The sequence below is a fragment of the Nelusetta ayraudi genome, unplaced genomic scaffold, assembly GCF_046127955.1.
Source record: "Nelusetta ayraudi isolate G7.1 ecotype Tasmania unplaced genomic scaffold, CSIRO-AGI_Nayr_v1 ptg000079l, whole genome shotgun sequence".
Taxonomy (NCBI): domain Eukaryota; kingdom Metazoa; phylum Chordata; class Actinopteri; order Tetraodontiformes; family Monacanthidae; genus Nelusetta; species Nelusetta ayraudi.
The window spans coordinates 2969246-2991019 of record NW_027466129.1 but is presented as its reverse complement, the minus strand read 5'-3'; the positions used below and the strand labels follow the sequence as shown (position 1 = coordinate 2991019).

The window sequence follows — 21774 nt, the reverse complement described above, 5'->3', positions numbered from 1 at the left end:
ATCGGCTAAAACTAGGGCGCATTCCGAGTACGCATTTGGAGCGTCCTTCGGACTTTTGGGAATTGGGACAAGCCTTCGCGCAGTGCTATGACGCAACTTCCTTTCAAATGCATACTTCAAGGATGCAGACCCTGAATTGAGACATAGCCTATGTGTCCCTAATAAACTGGCCACTGGTCCAGGGTGTCATCCTGCCTTCACCCTATGACAGCTGGGAGCAGCTCCAGCAGAGCTCCTGCAACTGAGCTAAGGATGGATTATCATGTAAATTATACAAGTTAATTGTTGTACATTTCAGTGTTCCTTTATTGTGATATTGTGGCATGTGTTCACCAGTTTCACCACAGTTAGTTATTTTGCTTTGGGTGTTGATTCGCCTCCAACTCGTTCATCCGTGTGGATTACGACTCCCTTGGAGAGAGAGGAGAGGAGGGGGAGGGAGAAAGAGAGAGGCTCGCCAAGCAAGTCTGCTCCGTGCGCACGCGTGAAACGCTGGAGGCGCGCGCACATACACATGCGGATGTTGCCGCGGTGTAAAATGGCGGTCTGACGAGTCAGTTTCAAAATAGTAGCGATTCAGCGGCGAACGACTGAGGCACAGACCTACGGACGGCGGAGAGAAGCGGCTCGGAACCCAGGCTCAGAACCAAGCTCCACGGCAGGTCGGTCAGCTGCTCCCCCGCCGCTGCCACATGTGTGGAGCGGCCAGAGGCCGCCGGAGTCAGCGGCGATAACGCCGGGGTAGCACCTAGCACCGGGTTAGCCTTAGCTCCGAGCTGGTTAGCACTCCGAGCTGGTTAACCTTAGCGCCTAGCTAGTTAGCACTAGCACCGGGAGAGCGTTCGAAGCCGAGATAGCCGCCGTGTGGGCCGAAGAAGCCCCCGGCGACGTCTGGCCGCGGGGCCGGCAGGAGGGGCTTCTACCCCGCCGCGGGTCGTTTCACCACAGTTGGTCAGCGGGGCCGAGACTGAGGGTCTTTAATCGGGAAGCCGGCCGGCCGGCCGCTCGCTCGCTAGCTAGCCAGCTTCCCGGAAGAAGCTGCCCGATTTCCGCTATTCGTAGTTGGCTTTTCGTCGACTCCGCTCACATCCTGTTGACGGCTGCATGTGTTCCCCTGCCGGCTCGTCTGCATTCTGCTCGCCTGGACGGCCGCTCGGTGTTGTATCGGTGCCGGCCTGTGGATGGCCAATGGATAATGATGTGTGATGACAATGGATGATGATGTGTGATTTGCAGTTCCATACCTCCGCAGCCAGGGCGTGAATTGATAAAGCAGCCTCCAATTTTTATTTGTTCTTTCTGTCTCTTTAAAGAGGAGAAGCAGTGAAACTCCTTTCTGTAACGCCTCCTCCGTTGATTTATGTAATTTTATGTACGATCGCCAAGTAGGCGTATTGTTCGAAATAAATCGTGTTGTATGAAACTTAACTGAACCGTGATGTAAGAAATAAGAAATGACCATTAGGGCCCACGGTAGCCGTAGCAGTAAGGTGTTTGGAGTCACATCGCCCTTTGCTGACCTGTGGTGTGTGTGTGTGTGTGTGTGTGTGTGTGTGTGTGTGTGTGTGTGTGTGTGTGTGTGTGTGTGTGTGTGTGTGTGTGTGTGTGTGTGTGTGTTACAGAGCAGCCAGGATGGCAAAGAGGATCGCTGACAAAGAGCTAACAGACAGGAACTGGGACCAGGAGGAGGATGGCGAGGAGGTGAGGCCACACTACCACCACCACCAGCTAGTAGAGGGAGACGCCTGCTCGCGCTCACCTGTCACAACTGAACGCACACGTCGTGAGGAGGGTCAGGGATCCGTAGTGGTCAGGTGGTGATTTTGTGTCATGTGATCACCAGGCGGGGACGTTCTCATTGGCCAGTCAGGACGTGTTGAAGAACCGGGCCTTCAAGAGGGCGCGGCGCCGGAATGTGGGTGGAGAGGTAAGCTGACGACATCATCATGAGAGAGAGAGAGAGAGAGAGAGAGAGAGAGAGAGAGAGAGACTCACACTCACACCTGTTGTTCCTGTCACCGATTTCAGTCTGAGGGGGGCGGATCCTTCAAAGGCTTTAAGGGTTTCTCCCTAAGTGCGACGGGGGATGGCGCCGCCGGGGGCGCAGCCTTCAGTGGGTTTGGCTCCACTGCCTCCGTGAAGGGCTTCGGCGGCCTGATCAACGGGAACAGCAGCGCTCCGTCACTGGGTAGCTTCACGCCCACCGCGCCAGGTGGGTCCAGGCTTCTGATTGGCTGTCGGCTGTGTGCAGGGGGAGGAGCTACTCACTTTCCCTCTCCCTCTCTCGTCCCTCTCAGGGTTGACCTTCAACGGCCCTGTCTCTGTCAAGGCCTCCGCCACCACTGACGACGATGGGGCGGCCAAGCAGACCAATGGCTCCGCCCCTTCCACCTCCCCCTCTCGCTCCGGCCCCAGCCCCGCCCCCGGTGGCGGCAGCAGGGAGTACAGCCGGCAGCTGGCGGCGCTCAACTGCTGCGTGCGGGACTGGATCAGCAAACACGTGGACCGCAGCCCGCTGTGCGACCTCTCACCCATCTTCAGGGACTACGAGCGCCACCTCAGCAGCATCGAGCGCCAGTACAGCGCCGGCGGCGGGGATGTCGGCAAGACCCCCATTACAACTACCACCACCTCCTTTTCCTCCTCCTCGGCTCCACCCCCTGCTCTGTTCTCCTTCAGTAAAAGCTCCACAGAGGAGAAGAGCTCCTCCTCCTCCTCGGCTCCACCCCCTGCTCTGTTCTCCTTCAGTAAAAGCTCCACAGAGGAGAAGAGCTCCTCCTCCTCCTCCTCCTCTGCCCCCGCCGGCGTCACCTTCAACTTTGGCCAGAAGGTGGATAGCGCCGCCCTCACGTCTCCCTCCACCTTCTCCTTCTCCTCCTCCTCCGCCTCCACCTCCACCACCACCTCCTCTGGCCCCACCTCCCTGTTTGGGGCTTCTGCTGCTCCGCCTTCCTTCAGCGCCTCCCAGTCTGAGGGCAGCCGACCCGCAGGTACCGTCAGTTAGTAGTTATTAGTGGCCACCTAATTAGGAGCACCTCTGACCGCGCGTCCTGTGTCCTGTCAGCAGGTGGCGATGAGGAGGAGGAGTCGGACGAGCCGCCCAAGCCGGAGGTGAAAGAGGTGAAGGAGGACGACGCCTTCTACTCCAAGAAGTGAGTTAGTTAGTGAGCGTTGTGTTGTATTGTGTTGTGTTGCGTGCTGGCGGCCGGTCAGCTGACTCACCTGCCGCAATGCTCTCTGACCCCACCTTCACCCCATCCCCACCCCAGGTGTAAACTCTTTTACAAGAAGGAGTCAGAGTTCAAGGAGAAGGGGGTGGGGACGCTGCACCTCAAACTGACGGAGCAGAAGACGACACAGATGATCGTCCGAGCCGACACCAGCCTGGGTAACGCAACACACTCTGAATCAGGGCAACACAACACTGACACGCACTGGGATCGGGGCAACAACACACACTGGACTCCAGAAGCTGCTGTTGTTATCTCCAGCCGCTCCCCCTGCTGGCCAGGCTGGTGAAGTGCAGTGGTTTCAGCAGCGGCCACAGATGCTGAGCTGTTCTGAGCTGTGCTCTGCTGCCTCCTACAGGGAACATTCTGCTCAACATCCTGGTGCAGGACTCCATGCCGGTGTCCCGGCTGGGCAAGAACAACGTGATGGTGGTGTGTGTCCCCAACCCCCCCCTGGACAGCAGCCAACCCGACGAGCCCGTCCCCCTGCTCATCCGGGTCAAGACCGCCCAGGATGCAGATGAGCTCCTCAGCATCCTGAAGGAGAAGAAGGGCTGAGGCCCTGTGCCACTGGCCCCGCCCCCACCTCCACCTCCTCCTTGTCATGCTGTGAAACGTCCATCACTCCTCCAGGAGAAACTGAGCCTTTTTTTGTTTTAATTTGCTCTTTTGGTTTGGCGGTGCAGTGGGTGGAGCTGACTGACTGTCTGTCTGTGTGACTGTCTGTGTATGACTGTCTGCCTGTCTGTGTACGACTGTCTGCCTGTGATTCAGCGGCGCAGTGGATTTGGTTTTACAAATGAACGGTGCAGCCGCAGGAGGTGGTTGTTGTGTGTGTCAGGAGGACCAGCAGGAGGAGCAGCAGCAGCAGGAGGAGGAGGAATTGCCGTCGTTTCCTGTCAACTTGTCTTCTCTCTTTTTTTTTTTTTTTAAAGTGTCCTTTGTGTTGCCTCGGCCCCCTAGTGGCAGCAGGTGGTGGAGGCAGTGGAGAATAAAGGAGGCGGGCAGCCTGAGAGCAGCGCTGAGCCCTGATTGGCTGGCTGTATTAGAGTGACCAGGAGTACAGAGTGAAGCAACACCATCATGCACCACAACACCCCCCCCTGCCCCCACCGTGTGTGCGCGTGCATGCGTGCAGTGAGAATACATTCAGTCAGCCCACAACAGCGGGAAAACGGGGTGAGGAGGCGCCCCCTGCTGGGAGCAGCCCAACACCACCCACACACACACACACACAGTGACTGAACTCAGCAGGTCTCAGAGTCGGAGGGGCCCCCCTCTGGTGGCCAATGGCAGTACTGGTAGTTATGATCAGTGAGCATTTTGAGATCAGGGTTTTGGGTTTGACGGTTTCACACACAATCCAATTGACTGTAGAGCCCATTGTTAATGATTTTTCAATTTGTATCTTTTCTTTTTTTTTTTGATGCATCTTCATTTGTGAACTCACCCCCCTCTCCTCCCCCCCCCTTTTTAAACAATAAATGACTCTGGAAGGACTTTTGTCCTCACTGAAGAGTTTTGTCTCCAGCTTCTCTCTCCTCTCTCTCACTTTCACGCTCACTCTCTCTCTCATGCTCAGTGGCACCCCCTGGAGGCCTTGTTGTGTGGTAACATTGACAACAGAGAAAGGTCAAAGTTGGATTTAAGGCTTCACGGGGGGAAAACAAGCACAAACATCCCAGTTGTTCCCTTTGAAACTGTTCAAGTCAAGAAAAGTGAACTTCTCTCAATGTTTGTGTATCAAAAAGTGTCAACGGACAGTCTTGACCTTTGACCTGTGTACCAACCCACAAAAGCCAAACCAAATGGTCAGTGCCTAAACATCATTTAGCAGGATCAGCAGTGATAACATGACAAAAAGTTTTAAAGCCTTTCATTCGCGATGTAAAAAAAAAAGAAAAAAACTGTGCTGCCCTCTACAGGCAGGAATTAGTTCTTCGCCCTTGGTGGAAAGAGTTCAGTTCTAGTTGGAGCCGTGTGATTGGCCGACACGTCCCTCCCAGAGTTCTCAGTGAAGCTTCTCTGGATGTCTGGATGTGTTTTTAACTGTGACAACAACAACAGTAATAATAATAATAACAATAATGATAATAATAATAATAGTAGTAGCTGAAGTGACTGTTTAATATTGTGGCGGTGCTTCTGACACTGACACTGCTGGTTGGTTTCCTGTCGTGGTTAAATATCGTGACGTGATACGCTGTGAGCTGATTGGCTCTTGGTGTCGCCGTGGGAGGTGAGGCAGCAGGATATTTACAGGTAACACCTCCTTCTCCTCCTCCTCCTCATCTTCGTCCTCCTCCCAACTCAGAGTTCAGCCAATGGCCTTTTGCCAGGCAGCTGGGTCATGTGACCCCCAGGCCTGTTTCCATGGAGACGAGCTGCGCCATCGCCGCAGCAGCAGGATCCCAAACAGGAGACAGAGGCACTTCTCGAATGGCTGGTTTGTATGTGGTGGTGGTCTGGTGTGGACACCGGGGGGCGCCGCTGCTGCTGCTGCTGCTGCTGCTGCTGCTGGAGGCACTCTGGTGGCGGTGGTGAGGCGAAGGTGGGTGGAGCTTGCTGCTATGTCATCAGGATGGGCTTCTGCCTCACCTCCAAGATGTCTGAGGAGGAGGACGGAGCAGATCAGCAGAGAGTGAGAGAAAAAAATGTGAGAGAGAGAGAGTGTGTGTGTGTGAAAGAGTGAGCGAGGGTTTGTGTCTGACTGTGTGTGACCTCTGACCTGTAGTGATGCGGTGCAGCGGCAGGGTGACGTAGGTGAGGTGCGAGTAGAGCAGGAAGTAGTCGTCGGTGCGGTTGAGCTTCAGCCAGGAGCCCACCAGCGAGCGGCCCGTCCCAGACAGCGAGCGAGAGCGCAGACTGGTGGCCGTGTTGAGATCTGCAAGCAGCAGAGCGACAAGCCAGTCGTCAGCAGCGGCGGCGGCGGCAGCGGCGGCCCCTGCAGGCCAGACCTCCTACCTTGGTCCTCCTCCTCCCTGAAGAACTCCTCGCTGTCGTTGGCCGAGTGAGACTTCTTCATCTCGGCGTTGCGGTGCCGAGGGACTTTACGCCGCAGTGACGGCGAGAAGAAGGAGGGGCGGTTCCTCTCTGGAGTGGGCGGGGTGCTGAAGGAGGTCACCTGGGGGACAGGAGGGCGGGGAGGTGGGGATACGCACACAGATGTGAAAAAAACACTCCAGACGCAGAGTGGGCTTCACATCCTGTCAGTCAGTGTGTTGGGGGGGGGTGGGGGGGGGGGTGGCTCACCCTCTCCTGGACGGGTGAGGCCTGCTCCTCGTCCTCCTCGGTGCCGCAGGGCGACGTGTCCCCCGTGGGGACCCTGCTGACCGCCATCTCGGCGTGACCTTTGCCCTGCGGACCCTTCATGCGCACAAACTCCATGTTGCTGTACTTGTAGAAGCCGAAGGACATCCGCTGGGCCATCTTGGCGGCCACGCTCACCTGCCGAGAGAATGGGGGGGGGGCGGCAGAGTAGACCAGTGAGGGAGGGTGAGATGGGGGTGAGGGGTGTGGGTCAGAGCGCCACCACCACCGCCACTACCGCCATACCCGGTTGTCGTAGACCTTCTTGAGGGCCTCGTAGCGGATGGAGCCCTGGAAGATGACGCCTTGGAAGGTGTTGCTCTTGTCGCTGGCCACCAGCTCCACGCACACCATCTCCCCCTCCCCCACCGTCATGTCACTGAATACCTGCACAGGTGACACACCAGGGCGTTAAAGCCCACCCCAGAGGAAAGAGAGGGAGGGAGAGAGAGAGAGAGGGAGAGCGATGGACGGACCTCCTCGAAGTTGTCGATCATGAAGAAGATGTTGGGGTAGCTCATCTTGGACTCCTCCCCCTTGCTGTCCATGGCGTGCTTGCTGGGCGATGCAAACACTTCCTGTGCAACAGAGGGGGGCGGCGGGGTGGGGGGGAGGGGGGGGTGTCAGGTGAGGTCAGACAGGTGGCTTTACAGTGGTGTGGGGAAGGGGGGGCGGAGCTCCTACCTGACACTTCCTCTTGTGGACGTGGATGTCTCCGGCGTCTGAGCGCGTGCAGACCGCACACGTCACCATGTAGTCCAGCTGGCGGGGGGAGGGAGGGAGGGAGGGTGGGTCAAAGGTCAAAGGCGTTACCAAAGACCGAGACGGAACACATCAAAGAAAAATCACAACAAATCGTACAACACATCAAACTCATTTTTACTTTGAAGGTGAAATAATCACTGAGGTACCTGTTTTTTTTATAGATTTTATATTATATTTTATACATTACATTTTAAAATGATGTAACTAGTTATACTATATTGATTATTGTTTATTATATTATATTATATTATATATTGCACTATCACTACTATTATTGTTGAAATTATACATATATACATATATATATATATATATATACATATATGTATACACATTTAATAATATGTATATATTGTATAGTACAACATAACACTTGAAACACCCTAATCTGTACTGTATTGTGTTAATCTCTTTAACTTGTATTTTTGCAAAACGTGTATTTCGCTGCTACTCGACATCTTGAATCTTGACTCTAACTGGCGCCCCTGCAGGCACCCCTGGGGAACTGCTGCTCACCTTCTGTAGGATGAGGTTGAGGTAGACGCTCTCCTCCCAGTCGATGTCAGGGTCTCCGAGGCCCGGCAGCTTCTTGGAGTCCCTCCTGTAGACCTCCACCTCCACCTGCAACAGCAGCCCAGCAGCACCGTCAGCAGCAGCAGCAGCAGCAGCAGCAGCAGCAGAGCCCCCCACTGTTGGACACACCCGCCACAGCCGCACCCACCTTCTTGCCCTCGGCGTTGTCGGCGCTAACGTAAGACAACTTCCTGCGCACGTAGAAGAGCATGTCGTCCTGGCGGGGAGCCCACTTCTCCATGAAATAGGTGGAGAACATCCACGTCCAGAAGACGATGCGGTCGTCCTTGAAGCACCCTGGGCACACACACACACACACACACACAAAGAGGCTTTCACTTTGGGAAGATTGGATGAGATCGGCTGCAGTCGACAAAAACTGGCAATCAGCTGATCAGACCCACGACCAAAAGGTGGCGCCGCACCGGTGACGCCCACTCGGTGCTCTCGCGCACGCTGTCCCACGATGCTCTCTGCAGGACCTCTATTTTTAACCACGTCCTGTTTTAAAAATACATCAGCTGCTGCTGCAGAGCCGTCATTCATCTTCTGAGGAACTGGCTGAACGTCTTTTAGTTTCTTCCTCTTCTTCCTTTTGCTGCTGCTACTGCTGATGTAACAGAGGTCTGCTGACCTGGAGGACGTTCAGACACTCACACTTACTCCTGGTGGGTCTACAGCAGAGACCACCAGGAGCTTCAGCCCTCACTGATTGGTTCTCAGAGACCATCACAGTCACTCAGGCACCACCAGAAGCTCTCAGAGGTCCTCAGGAGCTGCTGCTGCTGCTGCTGCTGCTACTAGAACATCCGACAGCACCTTCTCATCCACCTTCTACACATACTGACAGGAAGTGGCCCCTCAGGAGAAGCTCCAGCAGCAGGACCTCCTCCTCAGACTGGGGCCATCAGGAAGAGGAGCAGCCGTCAGTCACGTCACATGATCCCAGGCCAGACAGGAAATAAATGAAAATTCAGGAAGTGGAAAACAAGAAGCAGTGAGGCTAAATCCTTCGGCGGAGTCACTGGTGATGTCACACCCGGGGGGCAGGACACCGCAAGCTGGTCTAACGGCATCAGGCTCTGCACACATCTCAGCCAGGGCAGAAAGAGGCAGGGCTTAGACCTGTCACCTGCCTTGTTGATTAGCCAGGAGGCCGAGTTTCCTTCACACAGTCAGAGCTGTGATGACATCATGAACAACGCAGAGTATTGATTGGTCCACTGGGGAGGATCATGGAGATCCGATTCTCCACGACTCTTCAGCTTCCCGTTGGCAGAGGACAACTTCTGCTTTTGGTGGAAGCAGCAACGGTGGTCTTCAGCCACTTCCTGTCTCAGAGGTAGCAGCTCCAGACCACCAGTTCATATGACTGCTCCTCACTGTCAGGTCACATGACTGCTCCTCAAACTGGACCCTCCTCCTGCCCCACAATGGCCAGAGGCCCCACGGTGCCTCTACGGAGCTCATCACACACACACACACACACACACACACACACACACACACACACACACACACACACACTCACCCAGGCCGCTGACCTCCTGCCGCTGGTTCAGGCGGCTCCTCTCGTCGGCGATGGCCTTCAGCATCTGCTGCAGGGAGCCGTCCAGGTCTCCGCTCTCCTCCTCCGCGGGCCCGACAGCCTTGAACAAACCGGGTAAGGACGCCATCTCCGGGCCGGGACCATGACAGTGCGGCCGCACAGCATCCACCGCTTGACGGCAGCTGGGGCAGCGGCGGGCCGGTCCGCCGGCTGGGTGGGTCCGGAGCGGAGGACGGAGGGATGGATGGAGGGATGGAGGGACGGACGGATGCAAGGAGGGAGGCTGCTGCTGCTGCTGCTGCTGCTGCTGGTGGTGGAGGTGGAGGAGCGATCAGCTGGAAACACCCTCACACTTCCTGGAACAACACGAGGCTTTTAAAGACACAGAGCAGCTCGGCACAGGGCGGCTCAGCGCGGCCGTCACTCCTGTTCGGTGACGTCACCGCCATCAAACTGCTTCACGGTCACTCACACGACAATATGATCACATATATCATCACACAATGAGACGTCACAAGGGGATTCCGAACGGAGTCTGACTCGTCGATGTTTCTTCTGCTATCTGGCTACCTAGCTCCTCCACCGGCCGGACCGCTCTCCACATCCCAAATCAAACGCACCCTGTGTCGCCAGGCACTGTAGTCTCCGCCCGTCCGCAACATGAAAGTCGTCTCAAGCATTAACAGCGTTTCAACAGCGGACGGTGGCTCGTAAGGTCCATGTTACAGTCTGCGTCCAGATTAGTGACTCAGCTGGCTAGCTAAGGACTGGAAACATTTCCCAGACACTAAGCAACTTAGCTTCACTACTATTAGCTTAGAGTCATTACAGCTCAGACACAGAGAACGTGACGCTACATTCATGACGCGTCGGAAAGCTGAGAATTTCACGTCAGACACGCTTACTTTTTTTGTTTGTTTATTTTTCCTTCTGAAATCTTGAGCCCGGAGTTTCCCAATTGAGTGGCGTCACAATCACTACCGTATTTCCTTATTCCGTATTGTCCGTATTGCCTTACCTGGTGTAGTTAAACTGGCGGCATCACTAGTGAGTAGAGACTCTTTCATGTGGAGCAGCACTGTTAAATATCCCAACACAAGCCCGGGGACATGAATCCAACCAACACAATACCCACGTCCCGACAGAGACGAGACGACACGCACAGTGCCTCGACAAGGCTGCTTGTCACGTGAACGCCACTGTAACGTGTCATGCTGTTGTCTTTGCTGTTCACAGGTCACAATCCTCCGCGTGACACCGCAGCAAACATCGCCCGCCCGGAGCGAGGGTCTCGCTGCTGGTGAAATGGGGAGACTAAACGAGCGCTCCCTTTGTTTGGAAGACAAAAGGTGACGTCATTGTCTGATGGCCTCTGACACAACGAGAGCAGCAGCAGTGAGACTGAATTATTATTTATTGCCAGCAGGGGGCTGAACGTGAAAACATGAAATGAAAACATAATCATAATATTAATCATTTTCTCTCAGCGTCTTTGCAGCAATGCAGGCAAACATGTTTGACTTTCTCTGTACAAAAACAAATTTTTTTCTGTCCAATCGGGTTCAGATGAAGCCACGGCGGACGTTGGTACCCCCCCGCCCCACCGGTGGCTGGCCCACCCGCAGGTCGAGGGGGGGCGGCATCCTGTCGGGGTCGCCCAGCGGGCCCAGCGGGTCGTAGCGGGGGCGGGGCAAGAAGCCGTGCGGCAGGTTGGGCCGCTGGTCGTACTCGCCGCCAATGATGCCCGGCACCAGCGGGAAAGAGGGGGGGTGGGGCAGCAGGTTGCGTGGGTTCCGGTGGAAGGGGGGGAGGGAGCAGTGGCGGGGGCGCCGCAGGTCGCAGCGTAGCCTGAAGGAGCGCTTGTAAAGCTGGTGGAGAGAGAGGGAGAGACAGAGAGAGAGAGAGAGAGAGGCAGGTGAGGTCACCAGCAGGGGGCGCCAGACCTGGAGGCCTTGAGGACTCACCTCCTTCCAGTCAGTGTCTCTCGGACGGTCCTGGTCCGAGTCTGCAACACAACACAACAAAGCCATGAGGAGGATGAGGAGGAGCTGTCTGTCTGTCTTCTTAATTGTCCATCTGTCTTTCTGTATACTTGTCTGTCTGTCATCCTGTCTGTCTTCTTGTATGTCGTCTGTCTGTCTTCCTGTCTGTTTTTCAATGAATGAATGAATGCTTTATTGTCATGTGCACTGAAATACACACAAAACTAACTTGTCTGTCCATCTGTCTTCTTGTTTGTCTGTCTGTATGTTCTCCTGCCTGCCTGTCTCACCTGCGAAGTCCCGGCGGTACAGGTGTCTCCAGAGGGTGGAGTCGGCGGCCACCAGGTGGAGGTGTGAGCAGACGGAGGAGAGGCGGAGTAGTGAGGGGACGTCCAGCAGGCGCAGGATCCGCAGGAGGAGCTCCGGGGGGAGGGCGGCCAGGCCGAAGAGCACCGGCAGGGACATGGCTGCACCACCACCACACACAACAACAAGGTGATCCACCTGCACTTCCTCTCACTGCCTCTAGGGGTGTGCTTGCCTCAGGCCCCCAGACTCCAATATGGCGGCCCCCCATTCAATGGAATACAGTTGCTGAACCAGCAACAACACAGAAAAAGTTTTTGACCTCCTCACCAGAGGGCACCACAGAGTATGTATGCATGTCCTATGATGCCGCTGCAACTCCCATGATGCATCAGCCAATCAGAACAAGCCACAGCAGCATGCTGGGAATATAAAAAATCTTTTCTTTTTTTTGACAGACTTAATGACCATGACTATAAAATCTGCAACAGAAAGATTTGCTATCGAGGTCAAAGGTCATCCTCTCAACTGTTTTATTTTTGCACTCCAGTCTGATGGGGGGAAAAATGCTTTTTGGGCCCATTGAAACGTTTTTGCCGCACTACCGCCAGTGGCCACTGGGGGGCATGTCGCCATATTGCCAGTCTGGGGTCCAGTTGTGATAAAACATCCAAGCTTTACCTTCTCTGGCGGCGGCGATCAGCGGGTAGATCAGTTGATCCTTGAAGAGGCGAGACAGTTTCCTCAGATCCCGGAAGACCATGCCAGCATTCGCTCCTGACGCACACACACACACGCACAGACCAGTGCCAGTTAAAGCACACCTGTGGCCACACCTCCTTGGTGCTGCCGACCCATCAGAGTGCTGCTACCTGGCTGCAGGCTGATGTAGCTGCTGGGGTTCACACACAGCCGCTCCAGAGTGTCGCTCTGCTGGCTGCTGCTGCTGCTGCTGCTGCTCAGGTGAGCTGTAAACATGAGAGCCGCCACTGTCACAGCCTGGAAGTCACGTAACACATGGAGAACAAAGTGGGCGGGGACTCACGCTGAACGGCGAGGACGGGGCCCATGCTGACGGCCACCAGCCGCACCACGCAGCCACCACATTGAGGGTGAGAGTACTGCAGCTTGTAGGCTCCTGCTGGGGAATTCCAGCCTGGAGGCATCTGAGGAGGCTTCAGCTGGGAGCCCTGTACGCACACACGCACACACAGTAAGCTGGATGTCTGGGTGGGCCTGCTGTGTACCCCTCCACACACACACACACACACACACACACACACACACACACACACACACACACACACACACACACACACACACACACACACACACACACACACACACCTCAGAAACAAAGCCCGTCTCCAACATCAGCAGGTGCACTGCCACCATGAGGGCATCGCTGGGACTGCGGGTCTGTGCAGAGTGGTACAGCAGCTCCAGGGACAGCGGCACCTGGCCCTCCTCGGCCTCACTGCACAGCATAGGTTCCCAGCTGGAGGTCCGGGGCGGGGGGCCCCCTGAGGATCCCCCGGATGGCCCTCCTGGAAGGCCGCCGGCTGCTGAGACCTCTCTCACCTGGCTGAGTGTGTCGCTGTGTGCGTTGCTCTGATCATCGCTATGTGTGTTGCTCTGAGTGTGTGCGTTGCCCTGAGTGTGTGTGTCGCTCTGAGTGTGTGTGTCGCTCCCACTGGGGGTCTCCGGCAGGACGACGCAGACCAGATCTCCGGAGACAATCCCGCAGGCGGACAGAGTCTGGCCGCCATCCGTCAGCACCTCGGAGCCATTCAGGGACAGACTGAAGTGTGTGTCGGTGCTGAGACGCAAACAGGAAGCAAGGTGTGTCAGGGTCGTGATGACATCACAGCCGTCAGGAGAGCGCCGGCCGGTGGGACTGACCTGAGGCCGTGCAAGGTCAGCACCGTGTTTCGGACCACCTGGATGAGCTCCGTCAGGCTGGGATCTTCACCCTGCACCTCCACCCTGCTGGTCTGCCGCCGGACTCGAACCCGCAGCCTCATGCTGTGGAGCACAAGCGCAGGTGGGGTCAGAACAGGGTTCCCAGCATGCACCACGGCCTCATCAGCTCCAGAGAGGAAGTGACAGACTCCTCTGCTGCTGCTCCAGTGTTCCCACCATCATCAGGTCTTAATTCTCCATCCTGCACTCAAGTGGAGTCAAGTGTCCACCAGAGGGCAGCGCTTTTCGCCCACTGTTTACTGCCTCCTGATGGTCTCAGTGAAGACCTGCTGAGGCTGGTCCTCAGTCATTACCTTCCTTCTGCGGTCCTCTCCATCCTCGGCTCTTCTCCCGTCCTGCCCCTCAGTCTGCTGTGCTCCTCTCTCACTGCTCACCTCCCTCACGGAATTCACACTTTAAAGTGACGATTCTCTAATCTGAGATTGAAGGAACGGAAGCCGAGGATACCCCGCTGTGATGACTCGGCATTAATAAATCTAACGTGACGGCAGTAGTTGTGTGAAAGTTTGATATCTCAGCGGTAACACCCTCATTTTCATTTTCGTTTCCGCCGGACTCTTTTCTTCGACGCTCCGATAAAGTTGCTGCGTAACGCCGCTAGCATTAGCCGTTAGCTCCCCTGTTCTGTAACGTTTAAGCGGTTGTGCAGATCAAGACAAGCAGCGCGGTCGCATCAAACCACCCGTAAATACTTACACGAAAGAGGGGTCGCTGCTTTCCAGCTCCTGATTACTCTTGTCCAAAGAGGGGGCGTTAACGAGCCGCCACACAACACTGCCGCAGCGAGACGTACTACTTCCGGTTATGACGTGAGCGTCTTCAAAACAAAAGTTCAATGACGCCTTGGCCAGACGACAGACAGACAGTTAGGGCATGCTTCCACAAGCACCTCTCCTTAAATTGTGTTTCTTATTTTCCCATTGTCCTCCCGTGTTTTTGTCCTAAAAGTTCATGGACTCTTCATGACACTTCAAAATAAAGAATACATCAATAACAGTCATGTTCTCCTTATTTATTTGTTTAATTCCCCCATTCTTCTGAAATAAATTAGAAACCATAAATATTTCAGACGCTGAAAAGGACAAAAACATTATAGCAACATATTTGTTCGGAGTCCAGTTGACTGAAAATAAACAAACTCGATCGTGACGCGAAGTGTGTGATCAGCGTCCTGAAGAAAAAAAATTATATACTGGTAGTTGAATTTTTTATATATATATTGTACAATAATAGTATCACAGTTGAATGCTTTAGTTTGTCCAGGTGGTGTAGCCGTCACCCGGTCAACTTTGACCGACGCTTCTTGCACATGCGCACTGTTGTTGCTACCGAACCTGGTGAGACGCTGCAGCAGTGCGTGCGATCAGAGTCTCGGCCAGCTGAACCATGAGTCGCAACTACAACGATGAGCTGCAGTTCCTGGAGAAGATCGGCAGCAACTGCTGGAGGATCAAGAAGGGCTTCGTCCCCAATATGCAGGTGGGCGGGGCCGCAGGAGCTAGCAGCGAGCTGTGTGTTAGCACATGCCGGCGAGCAGACAAGACTTCCGCAAGGCAGTGACGTGTTGGGTTGTTGTTGTGTTTTTTTGTTTTAAAAAAATGTATATGAACAGATGAATTAAATTGTGGGTCAGTTTGAGTTTTTAAAGTTCATTTTAAGCCCCTTGACGATGTTCACACGCTGATGGAGAGCTACATTAATTTTACATGCGTGAAACTTGGATGACGTAGTTTGTATTTTATCTGGGACATGATTGATTGATTGATTGGCGCTGACCCCACGTGTCAAGGTGGAGGGGAACTTCTACGTCAACGAGCCTCTTGAGAAGCTGATGTTCGAGGAGCTGCGGAACGCCTGCAGAGGAGGAGGTGAGCTGGCGACGACCACACACACACACACACACACACACACACACACACACACACACACGGCGGCCGTGTACAAACTCCAGCTCTACACAAGATCAAAATTGCACAAATATTGCCTGACAATGCCCAGGCAGATTGGACACTGCTTGTGAAAATGTTGATCTATCCTTTACTTATAAATGACTATGTTATTGTTGCATAGTATAACTTTGTTTTGCTGCGATGTATGTGTTGTATAACACTGAATACTATTTGAAAAAAAATTAAAATTAAAAAACAAACCAAAACTGTGGCTCTGTCTTCCAGGAGTGGGAGGATTCCTTCCGGCCATGAAACAAATCGGGAATGTCGCAGCACTTCCGGGGATTGTGCACGTGAGTGTGAACACGCAGCCAACAGGTGGTTGTGTTGCTCCTCCCCTCTTACAATGACGCTGCAGTTGGTCTAGTAGCTCCCAGTTTTGACATTATATATGCATACATATATAAATTACATATATGTGTGTGTGTGTGTGTGTGTGTGTGTGTGTGTGTGTGTGTGTGTATGTATTATTTGTCACTCAGTCCCCCTGGTGGTCATGGTGACAGTTGAGGTCAGTGGAGGTCATGTGACCCAAGTCTTGTTACCCTGTGCTGTTCCTAGCGCTCCATCGGCCTGCCGGACGTCCACTCTGGATACGGCTTCGCCATCGGCAACATGGCGGCCTTTGACATGAACAACCCGGACGCCGTGGTGTCTCCGGGTAGGAAGTCCCTCCTTACTCCCCCCTCTCCCTCTCCCACCTCCTCACACCTGACATCACTCCTTACCCCTCCCTCCCTCCCTCCCTCAGGGGGCGTCGGCTTTGACATCAACTGCGGCGTGCGCCTCCTGAGGACCAACCTGGACGAGCGGGACGTCCAGCCGGTGAAGGAGCAGCTCGCCCAATCACTGTTCGACCACATCCCAGTGGGCGTTGGCTCCAAGGGCGTCATCCCCATGGGAGCCAAGTGAGGAGGGGGCGGAGCCTTTATTGTTATATTGCAGTCTGATGGGGAAAAAATGCTGTTAAGGTTTTGTTTTATGGTGTTTTTGGCTGCAGTACCTCGAATGGCCACTGGGAAAGAAAACTCGCCTTTTTTCCGTAATGATAGCCTGGTATTGGTATCTAGTTCTGAGAGTGTGTGTGTGTTGGCGCAGGGACCTGGAGGAGGCGCTGGAGATGGGCGTGGACTGGTCACTGAGGGAGGGCTACGCCTGGGCGGAGGACAAGGAGCACTGTGAGGAGTACGGTCGCATGCTGCAGGCCGACCCCAGCAAGGTGTCGTCTAAGGCCAAGAAGAGAGGCCTGCCGCAGGTGCACCACCACCACCACCATCATTATCATCACCATCACTACCACCTCCGCCACAACCTTCATTATCACTATTACCATCACCACCACCACCATCGTTATCATCATTAACATCACCACCATCATCATCACTATCATCACCACCATCCTTAAAACTATTTTTCAGGGTTTTATTAAAAACATTTTTAATAAAATGTGGATTTAATAAAAATCCACAATAGAAAGATTCACTATGAATTGTATTACAGGTAAAAGGTCGTCCTATGGACCGTTTTGCAGGCCTTTATTTTTATATTGCAGTTTGATGGGGGGGGAAATGCTTTTTTTTTCTTTTTTTTTTGGCTGCAGTACCTCGAATGGCCACTTGGGAAATAATATGATATAAGTGTGTGTGTGTGTGTGTTTTGGCGTGCACCTGCAGCTGGGGACTCTGGGGGCGGGGAACCACTACGCTGAGATCCAGGTGGTCGACGAGATCTACAACGACTACGCTGCCAAGAAGATGGGCATCGACCACAAGGGGCAGGTGTGTGTGATGATCCACAGCGGCAGCAGAGGCCTCGGCCACCAGGTGGCGACAGGTGAGCACATTTATATATATATATATATATTAAGGGTGTCAAAGTTAACGCGTTATTAACGCACACGGTGCTTTTTGAACCTTTGGCCGCTCCGTAGATTGTGGAAACGGGAAATGAATTGACTCACAGCACACAGTCACACGCTTGCACCCGGCTTGTAAACACAACAAAAAAAAGAAAAAGACACTGAGCGTAGATGAGCACTAGGAAGGACTAACATGGATAAGACGTCAATTGTAAATGGAAAGTTCCACTTCAAAACCCTGCCAGATGGCAGTCTTGACAGGACAAAAGTGATATGCATTTACTGTAACGAGCGCTTCCATTCGGTGTCCATATTAATCAATGTGGTGGTTCACACTAGACGCGAACAGGCGCGCGGCTCGCGCCATGCAGTTGTTTCGGCGTCTGCGCTATTTTGTGCGCGAGCCGTGAGCGATCCTCGTCAACAGGAAGTCACTCAAAAAAACGAGAAAATCCGAAATTTTCAAAATAAACTAATTTCAAAATAAAAACCGAATGACAAATTCGATCATATTTGTATGTTATATTTGTCAGTACATTGTATCAGAGTGCGAGAGAGATTAAACAAATACACACACACCCACAGAGGAAGACTTGATCAAAATACGTCTGTTTGATCCTAGAGATGCCGATCAGTGATCATTATGAAAGGTCTTGAGATGGACACCTGAGTGTGTGTTTCTATTTACACACACACACACGCACAACATTGTTTTTTACCCTGTGCATCTTTTGTTTTGTTAGTAGTACTTGTCATTGCTCCAACACGAATAAACGTGCTGCATTTGCATAAAGCAAGTATTTGCCTACTCCCATGTTGATATGATTATTTAAAAAATGGAAAATCAGTTTACGGTAGATTTAGAGCAGATAAAAAAAATATGCGATTAATTTGCGATTAATCGTGAGTTAACTATGGAAAACCATGCGATTAATCGGATTAATTTTTTTAATCGACTGACAGCTATAATATATATATATATATATATATATATATATATATATATATATATATATATATATATATATATATATATATATATATATATATATATACATATATATACGCGCGGCGGATGTGATTTTTTTTCCTGGCTAAGTGAAGTGTGAGAGGTGGGCGGGGCCGGTGCGCTCGACCCTGAAGGCTGAGCACTTTGTGATGTCAGATGCGCTGGTGGCCATGGAGAAAGCCATGAAGCGGGACAAGATCACAGTGAACGACCGGCAGCTGGCATGCGCCCGCATCACATCGCAGGAGGGGCAGGACTACCTGAAGGGGATGGCGGCGGCGGGGAACTACGCCTGGGTCAACCGCTCCTCTATGACTTTCCTGACCCGCCAGGTGAAACCCCCTCCCGCTGAGGGAGCGCTCGGAGTGTTTGTGTGTTGGCGGCGAAGCAATGTTGCCTCAATGTAGTACCAACATATTGATACTACGGAGAAGTCATATTGTATTGTTTTTAATTTTCAGTATCGAAAAATATATATTTTTGACAAATTGTGTGTGTGTGTGTGTGTGTGTGTGTGTGTGTGTGTGTGTGTGTGTGTGTGTGTGTGTGTGTGTGTGTGTGTGTGTGTGTGTGTCTCAATTCAGGGTCTGCATCCTTGAAGTATGCATTTGAAAGGAAGTTGCGTCATAGCACTGTGCGAAGGCTTGTCCCAATTACCGAAAATCCGAAGGACGCTCCAAATGCGCCCTACTTTTAGCCGATTCCAAGGCTACACCGCTACTATCCTTCGCATCCCTCTGTATCCCAGGATGCTTTGCGTGCTGCTGCAAAGCATCCTGGGATCCTGGGAAGTCAGCTGAAATTAGCGCCATCTACTGGCAAAGACACAACGTATAAATTTAAGTATTGAAATTTCACATAAAATATTCAGTTTTTAACGTAGGGTTTTTACTTATTTGAACAACCTACGCCATCGTCAGATGGCAAACCAATCGTTTGTTAGCTTGATGCTATGAAAACGTCACTTCCGGGGTTGGCCAGCAGGAGGGAACGCCGAAGGCTAGACCGTCCCGTGTGGTTACCAGGGAGGCGGGTTTGGGTTCGGCCTTCTCCGCCGGGCCCTTGGAGAACGCTTCCTTCCGACGGAGGGCACTTCCTTCGAAGGATGCAGACCCTGAATTGAGACACAGCCAAGTTGTTGCAGCAGTAGATCTGTGAGTCGAGCTTCTTCTGCTGTGTCACACCAGACTCACACCGCCTAACCGTCGCCCCCTGCAGGCCTTTTCCAAGGTGTTTGGCACCACGCCCGATGACCTGGACATGCACGTCATCTATGACGTGTCGCACAACATCGCCAAGGTGGAGGAGCACGTGGTGGACGGCCGCCAGCGCACCCTGCTGGTGCACCGGAAGGGCTCCACCCGGGCCTTCCCCCCGCACCACCCACTCATCCCCGTCGACTACCAGGTGAGTGTCCGCCGTCGCCGTTGATGCGGATCGCTGGCGCTGATCACTGATTGGCCGCCTGCTGCTGCAGCTTACAGGGCAACCGGTGCTGATCGGAGGGACGATGGGGACCTGCAGCTACGTCCTGACGGGAACGGAGCAGGGCATGACCGAGACCTTCGGCACCACCTGCCACGGAGCGGTACGACTTCTGTCCTCCAGATGACCATGCTAACCCGCCCCCACTGCCTACCACCAGGTCACGTGACTGACTTCCTGTGTGTCTGGCCCCCGTAGGGTCGCGCTCTGTCCCGGGCCAAGTCCCGCCGGAATCTGGACTTCCAGGATGTCCTGGACAAGCTGGCCGACAAGGGCATCGCCATCCGTGTGGCCTCGCCCAAGCTGGTGATGGAGGAGGTGGGTGTAGACCTGGGGCGCTTGGGGGGTGGGTACTGTTTGACTGGTGAGGCCACAATGGGTTGTAAAATGTGATAGAAGGGCCACAGCAGCAGCAGCAGATGGATGGAGATTTTTGGTGACCCATCTTGGCGGAGGAAAAAAATACAGTTTGCAGTTTCATAGTTTGCCCATGTTTGGCCTGACGCCACCACCCAGAACCACCCAGAACCACCAAGAAATACTTAGCACAATCACAGTACCACCTTGAACCTCACATTACTACCTAGACCCTCCTAGAAAAATCACAGAACCACCTAGAACCCCCAAAGAACCACCCCAGAACAAGCTAGAACCTCCTAGAACCATCCCTGGACTGTCAAGACCTGGTGTGGGCCAACTTTTTGACTGGTGGAGCCACAATGGGTTCACAGGAGGAAAAAATATATATTATGGGATGTTGTTGAAAACATATTGCCTTAATGTCAATTGAAAATGAACCAAAGCAAAGTTGCAACAAAATCAGCGTGTTTGACATCCTCTTTGTGAAAGGGACTCTTTAAACACTGAAAATTAAGCGAATGAAATACAGCTTTTTTTCTCGTATTAACAGTTACTGCTATTTAAAAGTAATTTAGAGTGATCTTATTCTTCAGGCTATCATCATCATCATCATCAATGTGGCAGTAAAATGTGAGAACGGAGGGAAATGAAAGCATTGATAAGGCTTTACTAATGTGGGTGGGCCGGAGTAAAAAGTGAATAAACTGGCTGCATATGGTCCCCGGGATGTAGTCTGACTACTGCCCCCCCCCCCCCTTCCACCTAACCAACCAACCAATCAACCAATCATGCGTCCTCCCTCTGCAGGCTCCCGAGTCCTACAAGAACGTGACAGATGTGGTGAACACGTGTCATGACGCCGGGATCAGCAGGAAGGCCATCAAGCTGCGGCCCATCGCCGTCATCAAGGGCTGAAGGAGAAGGAGAGGATGAAGAAGAAGAAGAAGAATCAGCAATCAGGGTTTAGCGCCTCCTGTTGGAGGAGGAACACTTTTCGTTTCTGCGGTGAAGAAACTTTATGTTGCCAACAAACGTGTGATTTAGAATAAAGAGTCACTGGTGGCTGAACTGACTCAGTGACTCAATGTGATTGGTTTGATGCTGCCCTGCTCACCCTCACCGCCCACCTCCTCCCTGTGTTGTTCAGCAACACATCCACTAGAGGGCAGCGCTGCTTTCACCCAGCGTCCCAAATCGCTCCACGTCTCTCTGGACTTGGACTCACACAGAAAGTGACCTCATTGGACTGGAGAGGAGAGTTGGCGGGGGGGCCTTGCCTGTTTCTTTATTTCTTTCTGGTACAACCCAATGTATCTGACTCCAAAAATCAAGTGTGTTGCATTTTATTGTGAAGGAAGGAATTAGGAAGTTGTTTTTCTTCGGCGTCGAATAAAAGAGGAAGTCGGGAGACTGTTG

General features: G+C 53.0%; 4 protein-coding genes across 6 annotated transcripts; 2 read left to right on the top strand and 2 right to left on the bottom strand.

Moving 5' to 3' along the window:
• The first annotated feature begins 454 nt into the window (after nt 1–454).
• Nucleotides 455–4746, top strand: nup50 (nucleoporin 50). The gene is made up of 8 exons (XM_076043968.1): nt 455–662; nt 1623–1701; nt 1844–1927; nt 2029–2212; nt 2298–2990; nt 3065–3152; nt 3270–3388; nt 3589–4746. The coding sequence occupies exons 2-8, from the start codon at nt 1633–1635 to the stop codon at nt 3786–3788; spliced, it is 1437 nt and encodes a 478-aa protein (XP_075900083.1). The 5' UTR covers nt 455–662; nt 1623–1632; the 3' UTR covers nt 3789–4746.
• Nucleotides 4747–5042: 296 nt separating this feature from the next.
• Nucleotides 5043–10671, bottom strand: kiaa0930. The gene is made up of 11 exons (XM_076043969.1): nt 10445–10671; nt 9409–9782; nt 8026–8174; nt 7821–7925; nt 7224–7301; nt 7016–7117; nt 6786–6926; nt 6483–6677; nt 6195–6354; nt 5959–6114; nt 5043–5839 (listed from the first exon to the last, which is right to left on the bottom strand). The coding sequence occupies exons 2-11, from the start codon at nt 9551–9553 to the stop codon at nt 5799–5801; spliced, it is 1272 nt and encodes a 423-aa protein (XP_075900084.1). The 5' UTR covers nt 9554–9782; nt 10445–10671; the 3' UTR covers nt 5043–5798.
• A 151-nt stretch (nt 10672–10822) lies between these two features.
• Nucleotides 10823–14544, bottom strand: fbxo7 (F-box protein 7). 3 transcript variants are annotated; one of them, XM_076043966.1, is made up of 9 exons: nt 14394–14544; nt 13617–13739; nt 13062–13533; nt 12760–12904; nt 12587–12682; nt 12396–12491; nt 11699–11875; nt 11391–11431; nt 10823–11294 (listed from the first exon to the last, which is right to left on the bottom strand). In XM_076043966.1, the coding sequence occupies exons 2-9, from the start codon at nt 13736–13738 to the stop codon at nt 10989–10991; spliced, it is 1455 nt and encodes a 484-aa protein (XP_075900081.1). In that variant the 5' UTR covers nt 13739; nt 14394–14544; the 3' UTR covers nt 10823–10988. The 3 variants fall into 3 exon arrangements, with proteins under 3 accessions (XP_075900081.1, XP_075900080.1, XP_075900082.1); XM_076043965.1 differs by lacking the exon at nt 14394–14544 and adding an exon at nt 13991–14380; XM_076043967.1 differs by lacking the exon at nt 14394–14544 and adding an exon at nt 13854–13960.
• A 475-nt stretch (nt 14545–15019) lies between these two features.
• rtcb (RNA 2',3'-cyclic phosphate and 5'-OH ligase) lies at nt 15020–21773 on the top strand. Its single transcript, XM_076043964.1, has 12 exons — nt 15020–15176; nt 15487–15565; nt 15872–15939; nt 16208–16307; nt 16398–16554; nt 16745–16901; nt 17320–17479; nt 18670–18845; nt 19732–19920; nt 19991–20101; nt 20197–20316; nt 21166–21773. The coding sequence occupies exons 1-12, from the start codon at nt 15084–15086 to the stop codon at nt 21271–21273; spliced, it is 1518 nt and encodes a 505-aa protein (XP_075900079.1). The 5' UTR covers nt 15020–15083; the 3' UTR covers nt 21274–21773.
• The last annotated feature ends 1 nt before the right edge of the window (nt 21774 follows it).